At 37.3% G+C, this 15,469-nt stretch overlaps 1 protein-coding gene across 1 annotated transcript in view; it reads right to left on the bottom strand.

The window, feature by feature from the left end:
* Positions 1-15,469, bottom strand: part of TRPM1 (transient receptor potential cation channel subfamily M member 1) — a 175,735-nt gene continuing 160,266 nt past the window's right edge. Inside the window, exon 28 of the mRNA XM_036736576.1 lies at positions 1-1,282. Within this exon, the coding sequence (XP_036592471.1) occupies positions 1-1,282 (1,282 nt within the window). The remainder of the gene's footprint in view (positions 1,283-15,469) is intronic.

Genomic DNA, 15,469 nt, shown 5'->3' on the forward strand with positions numbered 1-15,469 from the left:
TCAACACTCAGTTTCTGTGGAGGCTTTCTCTTGTTTAGGTGTCTGTGTTTCTGCTGTACTTCCAGGCTCAGCTACTAAATTAGTTACACTGCTGGCATGCCCAGGTCTGTCCAATTTTTCCTGAATGGACTTGGCAGTCCGAGAATGAGCATGTAAACTTTTTGACCGTACAGAAGGGAATCCATAAGTTCGGTCTGGTTTTACAGACAATAAGTTTTCTGTTGTAGTCGAAGTTCTGCCAATGACAGCTAGAGAAGAACGAGAGGCTTTGGGAACTGCTTCTTTAACATCACTTTCATCTTCCGTGTCTGTTAAGTGCTCTTTTTGCTCTGCTTGCATTGCGGCTTCAGATACAGTTAAAGGGAAATCTGTACTACGAGATCGAGAAATTTTTTTTTCAACTTGATATTTCCATTCCGTAGTCCACTGCTCAACTGTAGTAGGGCACACTTGGTCCATTATTGAACTATAGTCTGTACTCCAGTTATTAACTCCACCAATTAGCTTTCTTTCATGAGAAAACACAAAGCTTCTAGACTTCATAGATGTCTTTAAAGTTTCATCAGGGAAGTAACGTGTTACTTTTGCTTTTTCTAATGGGTAAGAAATAGCTCCTTCTAACTTTGTCCTTTCTACTTTTAACTGAGTATTCTGAAAATCTGATCTGGCCTGTCCATTCGTAACATCTGTTTGATTTAAGCCTTGGGAAACAGTTTCATCATTTTTTGAATTTCCCTGCCTTTCATCTTCTCCTGTTGAAATACCAATATTTGGACCAGAGTTTGGCAAAACATCCTGTACATTGTCTAATGTGATTTTACAGCAATCTTGTGTTGTTGATGTATTTGTATTGGGTATCATACAAAGGCTTCCCTGACGTTCTGGTACCAGATGTGTCCTTGATTCCTGACCCTCCTTCTCTTCCTTTAATCGAAATGAACAGGTTTTTTTACGTAATCCAGGTCCAGGTGACAGAGGAATGATACTGTCCTCATATGCTAATTCTTCTCCATTGAAATGGTATCGATACATGCTATAACCGTCAGAACTGTTGACGCTACTTTGTCTTAGGAGAAAAGTTACATCACATTCTGAAGATGCTCTGGAGCGTGTTGGTACCAGTTCAGATTTATCAATTCCTGCAAGTTTTTCAAGAGCATTCACCATTCTGCTTGATAGTTCTTCCAGTTGAGAGAGCCGAAGGTCCACGGTTTGTAGTGAAGCTTTCATAAAATTTTCTCTTTCATTTACTTCTTCTAACCTCATTGACATATTTTCAACTCTGTTGAATAGAAAATAATAGATGGAACATATTAAAAGTCTAAAGAAGAAGTAATATAATTATGAGATTTTTAGGCTTTAAAAATAATGAACCACTGAATAGTCTCCACAGAAACTGTATATGTGTGTGTATAGATATAGATATAAAACTAGCCACTAATTATTCTAAAGTATAAATGTTAAATTAAAAAAAAAACCTGGCTTTGATCATGTCAATCAGTCAATAAACATTTATTAATTACCTACTAAATGCCAGGCACTATGCTAAGCACTGAATATGCAAAAAGATCTAAAAATAGTCCCTGCCTTCAAGAAACTTACAATCTAATGGATTGTGTCAGCAATTATTATCATTTTGATGGCAAAATAAAATATAGTAAAATCTAAATTACTTTGAAATTCAGAGGACTGGGGGAAATGTACTTTCAGTTAATCAAATTTAGATGATTACATTTTCTAATAAAATAATGAGATAATTGAGAAACAAGAGTTTCTTTAAATCATTCATTATTTTGAATAGATCAATATTGACTTAATGAGATTATATTCTATAACAAAAGGGATCACAGTGTTTCACTGTTAATTCTTTTTCCTCTAGAACCACTGGTGATTGCCTATAGAATTCTAATATTCCATAGAGCATAGCTTAAACCACAGATGTAAATCATATGAGATGTATTTAACTTCTTAATGAACAAAGGAAATGTACGGTACAAATTATTTCTGTTCTGTTCCTGTAGACCCCAGGGACCCCCTAGACTGGAACTGAGGTTTTTTAGTGGCTTAAAGTTGAAGCCTCCAGGACAGGTAGAAGAGCTGCATCTAGAAGGGAGCCAAAGTAAATAGTTTGGGAGGGGCAGAGATACAGTGTTTAGCTGAGGAACAAGTTCTGAAAGCAGAATTAAATATCCAGATTGAAGTAAGGAGTGGGGGGAAAAGACATTGTTAGGTAGAAATGCTCAATACTAGGTTAACATTTGAGAAAATGAGTATTCCAGAGTTCACACTGCATTCATTTTCTTATTCTACTTAAGTATTTTTATGCCTAGTTTTCAAAGGAAGAAGTTAAAGCTATCTATAGGCATATGAAAAAATGCTCTGGATCACTATTGATTAGAGAAATGCAAATCAAAACAACTCTTAGATACCACATCTCTCCTGTCAGATTGGCTAAAATAACAAAACAGGAAAATGATAAATGCTGGAAAGGATGTGGGGATATTGGAACATTGTTACGTTGCTGGTGGAGTTGTGAGATGCTCCAGCCATTTTGGAGAGCAATTTGGAACTATGCCCAAAGGGCAATAGGAATGTTCATACCCTTTGACCCAGCAATACCACTTCTAGGGTTGTATCCCAAAGAAATCACACAAGCGGGAAAAGGACCCATATGTACAAGGATATTTATAGCGGTTCTTTTTGTGATAGCCAAGAATTGGAAATCAAAGGGATGCCCATCAATTGGGGAATGGCTGAACAAGCTGTGGTATATGAAGGTAATGGAATACTATTGTGCCATAAGAAATGGGGATGATACGGACTTTGTAACAACCTGGAAAAACCTACACGACATGATGCTGAGTGAGCGGAGCAGAGCCAGGAAAACATTGTACGCAACCACAGATATATGGATTCCGTGAGGACCAACCCTGACAGACTTCGCTCTTGTCAGCAACGTAAGGTGCAAGGACACCTCCAGGGAACTCACGATGGAGAATGCTATCTTCATCCAGAGAAAGAACTGTGAAGTTTGAATACAGATTGAGGCACTACATGCTCACCTTTTTTCTTCTCTTTTGTTTTTATTTTGGGTTTTTTTTTTGGTTCTGTCTCTTCTTTCTCATGATTCATTCCATTGGTCATAATTCTTATCCACAACTTGACTAGTGTATAAATTAATTCAATGCGAAGTTATACGTGATAGTTATATGAGATTCCATGCCGTCTTGGGGAGGGAGGGGGGAGGAAGAGGAGAAAATCTGGAACTCAAAATTATGTAGAACCGTGTGTGGTAAACTAAAAATAAATAAATAAATAAATAAAGTAAGGGGAAAAAAAAGTATTTGTATGCCTAGCCACTTGTAACTGGATTCACCTTCCGTCTTTCTCTTTATTAGTTGCACGTAGAGATTCTTTGTAGGCAGTTGGAAATGCTGATTTATAAGAGAGGCCAGGACTGAAGATACGCACATACACACACACACACACACACACACACACACACACACAGTCAAGAAGAAGATGAAAATATGGCAAAAGAGATAAAGAATGGTTTTGGAGGGAGGGGGAGTAGTATAATGTCTATGAAGCCAAGAGATGACAAATTATCTCATGAGGAGGAGGTGTTCAACAGTGTCAAAAGCAGCAGAGATATCAAGGAGGATGACTAACGGAAAAAGGCCACAAGATTTGGTGATTAAGAGGTCAGTGGTAATCTCATAGAAAGTTGTTTGCCTAAACTGGTTGAGGCAGAAACCAGAATGCATAGAGTTGATAAGAAAGTGGATGGTGAGGTAATGGACGAATCATGTCTAGACATTTCATTCATGAAGGATGATGGAACCAATACTTTTGGACCCTAAAATTATAGTCTGACATGTGCTTATGGAGGCAATAAAAATGATGTTAAAGAGAACAAAGATAAACAAAGCAGATGGATTGGATCAAGTGTAGAGAGGAGAACTGTGCTGGAGGTTACTGCAGCTGTTTGTTTTTTGTTCTGGAAGAGGATCATGATTATCAGCAAGGTGATGCCATGACATGCAAGTGAATTGGGTTTAAGTGAGGGAGGGCTGTGCAAAGTCACCAGCCTCGGTTTCTCCTCTGGAGCCATCTGGATCCAGTGGCCAGAACGGTACGACTGGAGATAGCCCAGGATGCAGTGGGAGACCTTGGCCTTTTCAAGCCGGGGTCTATAACAGGTCTCAGTTTGACTGAGGCATCGCCCTTTCAATGATTAAGGTTTAATAAGAAATGAGGCAAAGAATGGTCTCTTTAAAACAAAACAAAAAAAAACAGATCTAAAAGGGGAAGACCCTCAGAGTTTCTGGCCAAAACAGAAATAATAGCTAGTGCTGGAGGTAGTACAATTGTGAAAACATGGAGGGACTTATGTACAAAGTATCTGAAGGAGGGAAGATAGCAAAGGCATGGAAAAAAAAATCAAGGACCTTATTATTACTCCCCAAAGGTAGCAGAGACCATAAAACAAATATCAACCTATATTCCAGGCTCTCGTCTTTGTAAATCTTTATAAAACCTTTATAAATGTAAAATCTTTATAAAAATCTAACAACAGAAATAACCCTGTTGAATCACTCTGATAAGATATCAAATTTGTCAAAGGTACTTGCATTGTGATGGAAGAGATTCAGTGAGAGTTTGTCAAGTCTTTCAGATGCTCCTATTTTATGCTGATTGTATGAAGTCCCATAATATTGCACAACCTCCAGGGAAAAGATCTGTAATCACTGAAAGGAGTTTGGGCTGTCCATTCACATGAGAAAGATTAAATGGATAAAGAATGTCTGTTGCATAAATTTTAATTTGCATATGGATGAAGACCCTTTGGAGCTTGTCAAACCTTAAGTCTATCTACAACAGACAATATAGAGAGACAATGTGCTGGGCCCTGAGTGCTAGAGGAGAATGGTAGCAGGCTGGATTGCTGTTGGGAAATTACAAAGTAAAGACCTATCTTTTAAATGCTAATATTTTACTGGTGTCTCTGCATACTTGTTACAAGACACAGAATACCACTGACTCCAAAGAACTAAAAATAAGTTATCATACAGAAGGCGTGAGAAAACTACAGCACATAACTAACAAGGATTCTGATGTCATCAGAGAACTGTATGATAGGGAGAGAAAGTGGACTAGTAGTGTGGGAAAATTGAGAGATAAGAGATGGACAGTCTTCACAGGTATCCTTATGATGTTGTGAAAAAGAAAGACCTCCACCATGTTGTATGCAACCTCCTTTCCCCTCCTCCTCCCCCTCCCCCAAGCAAGCTTTTGAGAGAATATGGGCAAGTTGTATGGGGTGGGTAAGGGTAGATGGGTTACAAACCACATCTTTGGAAGAAATTGTAGAATCAATGAGATCACAGGTTCAGTTGAAAGGCTATTGGGTTCTTTGTAGAAAGAACCTGCATGACTAATTTCTGACCTGATGTAAGGAAAAACGGTTTGCTTTTGTAGCAGGTTCTTCAACTGAAATAATCCTCTCTCAGTTATTCAGTCTCTTCATTCCTCCTAAGAAATGTAAAACTTCATGTCTTTTTTCCCCAATAAGAAGTAAATTTTTTCACCCTTCTCTTTAGAATAGGAATCACACTGCCTCCCTTCTCTTTTTCTGAGACTGAGAGATACTTGTTTGACTTAATTTTTCCTACTGTCACTGATGTTATTGTTTTACTTGTCTTTTCCAGATTGCCCTGGAAATATCTTTGGATTGTATTTCAGTGACTGATTTTGCCTCTACTAATATCCTGCTCCAGTGCTGTTCAATGGAGGTGGCCTTCTGGTTCTTACGCTTGAGGGGCACCATTTCTGGCATGATCCACAAATTGGGACAATAGGGAGCCTGTGATGGACTGGTTCAAGACGTACCTCAGTTAAGACAGACCTATCACCAGAATGATGACAGCCAGCGGTTAAAGTTTTTGACCACTGTAGCTCAAGACACACCATCTACCAAGGTATGTGGACCTGTGATTAGCCAGTGAAGGGAACATCCCCAGTGTGGGACAGTGAAGAGAGAGCTAACTTTTTTTTTTAAGAGTCAGAAGCTCTGCTACTCTGCAGCTGTGTGACCTTGAGCAAGTTACTTAACTTCTATGACCCTTAGTGTCTTTATCTATAGGGGGCTGCTGAGGTTTTTTCTAGCTCTAAATCTGTGATCTTGTGAATGCAAGTACAGATCATTTGAATTATTAAAGTAGGTAATCAATTACTATTAATTGGTTAAATTATTAAAAATTATCAAAAATTATTAAAGTAAGTGGGTAGCTAGGTGGCACAGTGGATAGAGATCAGACCTAGAGTTAGAAAGACCCTGTTTGCCTCAGTTCCTCATCTATAAATGAATGGGCAAAGGAAATAGTAAACCACTCCTGGATCTTTGCCAAATAAACCCCAAATGGAGTTACAAAGAGTCAGACAAATGAAAACTGACTGAACAGTCACCATTTTAAAGTCATAATGCCCCATGCAATAGAACACTGCTCTCTTTCCTTGGGGAAAATCTCATATATTTAAAAAGTATACTAGCGGGGGCGGGGTGGGAGGAGGGAGATGAACCTCAAATAAAAATGAAGTTATCTTTTAATCATAGCTGCTTACATTATGATTTAATGACCTGTTTGTTTTTTTCAAAGAGATAAATTCTGGCTTAAATGCTAGGTTTTGTGCTAGTGTCAGTGAGTCAGTCAACAAGCATTAATTAAGAACTTAGTGTGTGTTAGTTACTATGCTAAAACACTGGGAATACAAAGAAAGGCAAAAAACATTTGTAAGGTGTTTTTCTTCTTTGATTTTACCTTGGTGAAATGAACCTTTATCAGAGCCACATCAATCCAATTCTTAAAAATTTGAAGTGATATATTATGACTATAAGTGGCCTTTCCTCTGAATGACAAGAGTAATTTGAAGAGGATTTTCTTTCCCTTGTAGTTTCTTTCCCTCCCTTCATAGCCTAAACTTCCCTCATCCAACCTAAGAGTTCTTTTGAGAAAAGCATTAGGAAAATTTTTTTCTAACCACAAAACCCATGATTTCCCATGTGGCAGTCCTTTAGAACAATTCCTGAGGTCTAGTCTTCTCCATTCTTTTAGATCAAAGGAATCCCAGAAACAAATGAAAACTATGCACTTAGCAATGAACAATTTCTCTTTTGAATTAAACTTTAAACTGCACTTAATTTATAAGTCAAATTCCACCCTCAACTCTGTGTAGATCTTCTACTGAAATCTTTGGACACAATAACCCATAGTTGAATCTTGCAGAAGATGTTAAAATATTATTTACCCAATCTACTTCAAAGTAATAACCATTGTTTTTACTTTCTGACTTCCTAAAGTGATTCAACGATTAACAGGTTGAGCTCTGGATTTTTTCCATTTAGAAAAGGATATACCAACCATTCTGGAGAGCAATTTGGAACTATGCCCAAAGGGCTATAAAACTGTGCATACCCTTTGTTTCAGCATTACCACTGCAAAGTCTATATCCCAAAGACATCCAGAAAAAGGGAAAAGGACCTATTTGTACGAAAATATTTATAGAAGCTCTTTTTATGGTGGCTAAGAATTGGAAATTGAAGGGATACCCATCAATTGAGGAATGGCCGAACAAATTGTAGTATAGAATTTAATGGAATATTATTGTGTTATAAGGAATGACAAGCAGGATGATTTCAGAAAAACCTGGAAAGATTTAAATGAACTGCGATGCACAGTGAAGTGAACAGAACCAGGAGAATGTTGTACATGGTAATAGCAATATTATTCGATGAAAAACTGTGAACGACTTAGCTATTCTGAGCAATACAATGATCCAAGACAATTCCAGAGGACTAATGATGAAGCATATTATCCACCTCCAGAGAAAGAACTAATATGGATTGAATACAGACTGAAGCATGCTATTTTTCACTTTCTTTCTCTTATTTTTTCTTTTATTCAAGTCTTGTACAAAATTATTAATATGGAAATGTTGTACTTATGCACATGTATAACCTACATCTGATTGCTTACCATTTCAGGGAGAGGGAAAAGGAGGGTGGGAGGGGAGGGAGGGAAGGAAGGGAGGGATAGAATTTGAAACTCAAAACTTTAAATAAAAATGTTAAAGAAAAAAAATTTTAAAGGATATAGTCTTATACCTTACTCAGTTCTGATAATATTTAGTTATCACTTAATTTTACTTTTTCCCCTTTAATCCATGGAGGTGAGAGATATTAGCTTGACTTTGCCAACCAAAATGAGCAATCACATTTAAAAAATTTTCAGAATCAATTTAACATTTTATATTTGATTTTTTTTAAAAGAACCTAAAGAATAATTTTCTATATGGAATTCTATCACCCTCAGCATTAGATTTTTAATGAGTCCTCATAGGTTAAGGATTAAGCAGGTCTACCAACTCAGTTTTACATAAATCATTCATGATCTAATTCTGGTCAATAACTTTTTTATCACTACCAAAGAAATGTGAGGTGTAAAATGCTAGAAAGTTTCCACAATCTTTTACCTATGTCCTGACCCAACTTTCTTCCTTATATTTAGTTTAAATGTGCTATTTCTAAACTTTTAAAATGTTTTAACATTTAAAATGTCATCTTTATTAGGAAATTTCAGTAAAACCTTCCATTTGAGTTACATTCAAGTATATTGGTATTTAAAGCTATGATAATGTTTGTAGTAACTTCCAAGACTATATGTAAACTAATAATTCAGTATTTTGATTTATTTTTCACTATATCAAATCTAAATTCATATTCTCATGCTGGGAATTACTGCATGTCTTTTGTAAGTGTCTGAAGCTGAGAACTCTTAGAGTCCTGTAGTAAGCCTATTATTAAAACTTGTTTCATGTACAATCATCTTTTCATGTGCAATGATCTTAATTCACCTGCAGGGCATTCTATAAATTATATGGAAACATTTCCTTAATGACAGGGCCAAGTGTCAACATAAAATAACATATTAGTGGGACAACTTGGCCCAGATGATACCTGAAGAAATCCATGCTTTACCATCTCATGGCACTGTGTACTTGAGGTCTAAGACTATTTCCACCCTGCAATTATGTACCAGATTTGTAGACAGTAGTGTCTCATCCACTATAAAATATACAACCTGGCTATTTTTGTTTTTTTTCCATTTCCTTATGTGGAACTTGCCTCTCCAATCCTATAATTGTAGTTTTCATTTGTTCAAAACTAAAGGAAGACTAGTAGTAAAAAAGAAAAATTTTAAGCATCAGAACCAAAATACATTTTGAATTTCTTAACTTCTCCAATCCCCTTGAGAAGTAATTATCGAATAACCAATTGTTAATATTGGGGAGATCGAGAATTTTTTCCTTTCTTCATTTAGAGATTAGGTCAAAGCTTAGTTCTCTGAAGGGCAGGGCTGATTATGAGATGAAATCTTGGAGTTGTTTCCCTACCCAACTAGAGAACCTTATGAAGAATTTAATCTAAGGTGAATTCTATTCCACTCATGTTTGAGTGGAGGTAGAGCCTTTGTTTAGATTGCCCAAGGCTAGGAGTGATCTAGAAGTAAATGATATAATCAAAGTCACATCTCCTAGCCCAATAGGTCCACCTCTCATTGTAATATTCATTCTTCTCATTAATTGTTAATGAATCAGAGTTGATTGCCATTCTTAGGAGCACCCACTTTTGAAAGGATATATAGGCATTGAATAAGTTCCGTGAAGTATCTTTAGCATTCCAGGGTGCTAGCATGATTAATAAAATGATTAATTACCCAGAAATTATGTCTCTCAAACTTTTTATATGTCACTCTTTTAGTTTGCCAGATAATACAGTTATCCCACACTGTGACATTCCCACATCAGGGTTTTGATATATCACAGGTTAGCAGTTTTGCAGAAGCCACAGATGACACGCAGAGGCCAGCAGGCAACATGGAAAAAGTTTAGAAACTCAGAAATGCATAAAATATATGTATTGTATAATATCAACATATTTTATCTTTTAATACCACAGTACTTCAGACCTTCTCTAGTATGAAGGGAGGGCCAAAGAATTTTACGTAGATTTTCCAGATTGTAGGGGTGCTAACCCCTAGGATGTGGAAGGGATAACTTTATATTAAATGCAGTCAAGAGAATCTCCATCCCCGTTACTTTTGATTTATTAGCAGCTTGTAATACCAGACATTATAGATTGATTTTAACAAGTTTTAATTTGAAAAAGGTGAATTTTCAATCGTCTTTTTGAGAGGAAACAAAAAAATTTATCTTAGTAAATATTAATTCATTGAGAAAAGTGCTAAGGAGAGGGGAATGGGAGACAGAGCACATGCTTGATTTCTTTTGAGTGCCTAAATTCCACTGATATCTGAAATTTATTTAGTGCTTTAAAGTTTCCAAAATAATTCTTATTTGACTCATAACAACCCTGTGAAGTAGGTACAACAGGTGTCATTATTCCTCTTTCACAGCTGAGGAAACAGGCTTAGAGAGGTCAGGTACTTGAACATGATCACTGTGGCTGGAAAATACAAGAAATAAGATTGAAAGGCAATTTGTCAACTCCTAGTCTTCAGTATTCTGTTCACTATACTACTCTATCTGTTATTCATTCATTCAATAATTTTTAAGCACCAATTAAATTCAGTGCCTACGTGATTCAAAAGATAAATAAAACAAGATCATTATTCTTAAGTAGGTTGCATTCTATAAAAGATAAATACAATACAAATTAGAATGTGTTAAGTCCATAAATCAGAGTATAAAATGCTATAAACTCAGACAAGGGAGAAATTATAAATAAAGCAAATGACTTCTATATGGGTAACTTCAGTACTTTAGCTACTGGTCTCCCTCACCACGTATTTGCTGTGATTATCCTAGGCAATTTCAATATCTGCATTCACAGCTTCTCAGATTGTGACAACAGTCTTTTACTCATTGTCTCTATGAATATCCATAGCATATCAGCTATCATAATATCTAACCTCTTCACTCTGTGGCCATAGCTCTTTCTCTCACTTCTTGAACTTGAAAGGCTTCCCTGCTTCCCTCACCACAAGCTACTATCTTTCTATTCTTCATACCCTACTACAGCCACAGAATTAAAACTGGCCCAAGCTAGCTATGCTTAACTTGAGTCACTGCCCAATGTGAACTCCATCTAAATTGAAGCCATCACGAACACCCTAGAAGTCTTTGCTCTTTTAATTTTTGCCTATAGCTGTTATACCAACACATTTATAGCTCCAGTAGGCCATATCTATTTATGGTCTCAGGCTGAAAGGTATAACTGGATAAACTCATGAAACCATACTCACATGGCCCACTACAGATTCATGCTATTATTCACTCCTTGTCAATTCCTAACACCCCACAATAGCTATTCCAAACCTTCTAAATTTTATTGAAACCTAACTTTCCTCACGTGTTATCTGGGCTTCTCTGGGCATGGCCAGTTCTCTTAACATGGAGACACTCTTGAGGAGTCTTTGGAGCATGCCCATTTTACCTAATATGGAGCCTACTTCATCTCCTATGATGTGGGGGGGGGGCAGTTAGCTTCCTTTAATTAGCTGCCTGTGTCTTTAAATATGGTGAGACTGAGTTCTTCTCTTTCTGCTGCTCTCTTATCAGCTGTGTCCAGACAATGTAGATCGTAATTCACCCACAGCATGGGTGCCTTGAATTGAACCAGAGAAAGGGGAAGGACTCTCCTTCCCCTGCTCCCTCTCTTTTACATTTCCTACCCCTTGAGAAATGGGTCTAGGGATATTTGTTTCTGTGGTATGTTGTTTATCCTTCTCAGTTTCAGATGCTAGAGGTGATCCCTATAGGATTGAGAGTTCAAGCCATGATGACTTAAGATGGGCCAGCGTTGAATCCTTAAAAATCCAGGGTGCTTGGGACTTGAACCGAAGGTGGGGTTTTTGGGCTTTGAATTGCAACTGTGCTCTGTAGAAATATAGCTAAAATATCAACCTAAGCCTCTTTCTTTCCCCAGAGACTGAGATACGCAGGGGCAAGGAAGATTATTCCTTCCACATGTTGGGGAAATAGGTTTGTAGGTTTGTGGTTATTTCTGTGTAAAAGGTAATTTGCCAATTACCAGTTAACAGAACTGAGGTATAGGAGACCACCTCTAACATATGGAGGAACACCGTCAGTGGGAGCTAGAGCCATTTGCAAAGAGCCTAGATAACTCCTAATAGAGAACTCTGGAGAGGGAGATATGATGAAATCTAACCTACCCGGCCTTCCAAGCAGTGGGGAATCAGGATGGCCCATGTTACACACGTCTTGCTGCCTTTTCTACCTGTGCCCTCTCCCCAGTCATTGACTTGGCCTTTTTCTGGAGAAGACTAAAGCCAAGAAGCATGGCTTCTCTCTCCTCTCTAAAAATCTGTTTCTATACAACTTTTCTTTTTGCCCTTTTTCAGAGGAAGAGATGTTTTCCCCAGGTTAACTATGCCCTTGATCCCATTATTTGCTCCTTAAATTATATAGCCTCTCTCCAGGGTCTTGAACTTTTCACTCTCCACTGGCTCCAGTGCTGTGCCATATACATACATATTACACAAATATAGACAAAGAGATTCATAGGTAATGTACATGCATACACATTTGTTTTCATATATAATTTTCAATCATGTGTATACATATATACAAATACACATATTACATATACACATGTTTACGCACACATATATACACCATATAATAAGTCCTTCATAAGACCTTATTTCTCCCTCTAGTTAGCATCCTATATTTCTTTTCCCTGTTAGGATTCCCTCTGCCAGTTTCCCTGCTTTTGTTCTGATCAGGGAGTTGGAGCTCAGAGGAGGAACTCCAATGAAAAGGAGTACAAGGCCCCTGAGGAATCAGTTCGCACCAAGTCTTGCGTTAAGCCCCAAATTTCCCCAGAGTCAAAGGCCTTGCCATCAGATACAGGAACCAAGAATTTTGGAATAGATAAGGCTATAGTCTCCTTTGAGGAGACTGGGAACTGATCTTGGGCTTTTTCAGGCCTAGAGGGGCCTGCATTGGTGAAAGGATATTGAGGAAGAAATTGGAGAGGATATGTGGCACAGTGTTTGCTTCAGATCTTCCTTAGACAACAAGCGGACTAGTTTTCCCTATTGATGATAGGATCCTAGACTGAACTTGTCCTTTTAGCTTGACTCTTGGCAAAATGATCGTCTCTCCTCCTTAAAGTCATTCCCACCACTGTACTCTTTCTTGACTCCCATTTATCTGCCAAGTCTGTTATTTAAGTTCTAAAACTGGTTGATGACTTCTTGTCCACACTTCCAGTCAGCAGCCCTCTGCTAAAACAGTATTCAATGGGCCCCTCACCTACTGATTGCCTTTATCCTACCCAAGACCCAACAGTTCCTTTCTATTTCCATTTCTTGAATTAGTAGGTCCACTACTACAGCCTCTTTTGTTTTGCTGCCTGCTTTCTTTTCATCACCCTGCAATGTGGTTTTTATTCTCTCTACTAAGCTTTCATTTCCGAAAATAAGACCTTATTCTTGAACTGTGAAGTATTTTACACTATTATCCAACCTTTCCTTCAGCATTTTCTTAAATCTCTGGCAAATACTTGTTTCTTTCAAGAGTTGTTTCTTCCTCCTATCACATATATTTGTGTATTTTACTAATTCACTTGACTTTGCCTTTCTCTTTCTATACTCTAACCACTAGAGAATTTATCCATCAGGAGGTATAACAAAAAAGAAGAATCTAGAGGTGGAAAACTTGGGTTCAAATCTCAATAGATAACACAAAAGTTCCCTTCCAGCTCTAAACTGAGGAAGCAATCTCATAACTTCAGTTATCACTTTTATGCAGATGATTTGAAAATCTATATCTGATCTTTCTCCCAAGCTCTAGTTTAGCATTTCCGCTGGATATTTTTACTTGTATGCTCCTTGTTATTACCTTAATTTAATACGATGTCTAAAACTAAACTTCTCATCTTCCTTCAACACCCTCTTCCCTCCAACAGTTCTTTGTCCCATCTTACAAGTCACTTCAGCTAGAAACCTGAGAATCATCTTTGAACTCTCTCCCTTGTTCCAGCATGAAACCAATCACTAAGTTCTTTCAGGTCTTGAGAGTATCTCTTATCCCCATTCCTTCTGTTACCATACCCTGTTCAGATCCTTATGACCACATTTCTGGATTATTGCAATAGTGTGATCTTTCACACCAGTCTCTCTCTCCTTCACTACAGCTCTTACCCAATTGTCCAACTCAGTGTTTCTGGATTCACAAATTCTTCAGTTTTATCTCACACAAATTCTTGTGTAAGTCCTCTGTTCCAGTCAAATTGGTTTACTCACTATTTTTCTATGCATACTTCATGCTTTCCTATCTCCAGGCTTTTGGTGAGTCCATTCCTTAAAATCTCCTACATCCTCTTCCCTCCTTTTCCACATCCTACTCCCCTTCAAAGCTCCAGCTCAAATAGTGTATACTTTTAAAGATTTCCCTGACCACCCCCAGACTTCCTTTGAAGTTCTACAAGACTTGTTATCTACACCATTCACTTGGCAATTAATCATGTGCTACACATGTTAACAAAATGTTAAGATTTGTATTGTTGGTTTCTCATACACTTATATTTTATCTCCCCAGTGAGACTATAACCAGAGTTTATACTTCTTTGTGTCTCCACAGTACATCTTAGGAACCCAAGAAACATTGTTAAGTGGTTTTTTTATTTGATTGGAATCTTCTCTCCTCCTTTTCCTCATCTTTCTCCTGCTTTTGTCTTCTACTTCCTCCCCTCATGTTCCTCCTAATATCCTGAATTGCCCTTTCCTCTTCTTCAAAGCTAAAATTGGTTTCAGGGTGGAAGAGGTAGTTTATGGTCACATCTGGTACAAGAAAACCACTCTGTCCTTTTTTTTAAGTCTCCCTTAACCTCAATTAAGATCTATGATTTAGGAGAACCATTGGCTTTATCCTATCTGTCTGATGTGTCATGAAGAGAAAAGTGAAGTATTTTAAGCTGCAACAAATGCCAAGTGATTGTTAATTTCACATTTTAGGGATTTATCTTGTAACCAATGTCTATGGTTTCAGTTGAAACTAAACTGAATAAGTTTAAGTCCAGAAGCATATAGCGATGATACTCATATAGAACCGGTATCATTTTAGCTGTCTTGTTTAAAGAAAAATAAAGACAATTTGTCACTGAGATTCTTATGCCTAAAGTTCTTTTGGATCTATAGCTTCCGTTCAAATCCCAAGCAAAAAGTATATTGATTTGTTCCATTATTTATGAACACTAAACTTGTGCCATTATAGTCTTAATACCAAAATGCCTAGAACAATTTTTTTCCATAGTAGGTACTCAGGAAATGCTTTTTGATTAATTGATTCCTTAAAGTACTCTGTTCTTTGGACCTTGAATCAGATTGGCTTGTGCTTAAGAAGAAAAAAGCCTTGGAGACCA

Source organism: Trichosurus vulpecula, chromosome 8 (genome assembly GCF_011100635.1).
Source record: "Trichosurus vulpecula isolate mTriVul1 chromosome 8, mTriVul1.pri, whole genome shotgun sequence".
NCBI classification, from domain to species: Eukaryota; Metazoa; Chordata; class Mammalia; order Diprotodontia; family Phalangeridae; genus Trichosurus; species Trichosurus vulpecula.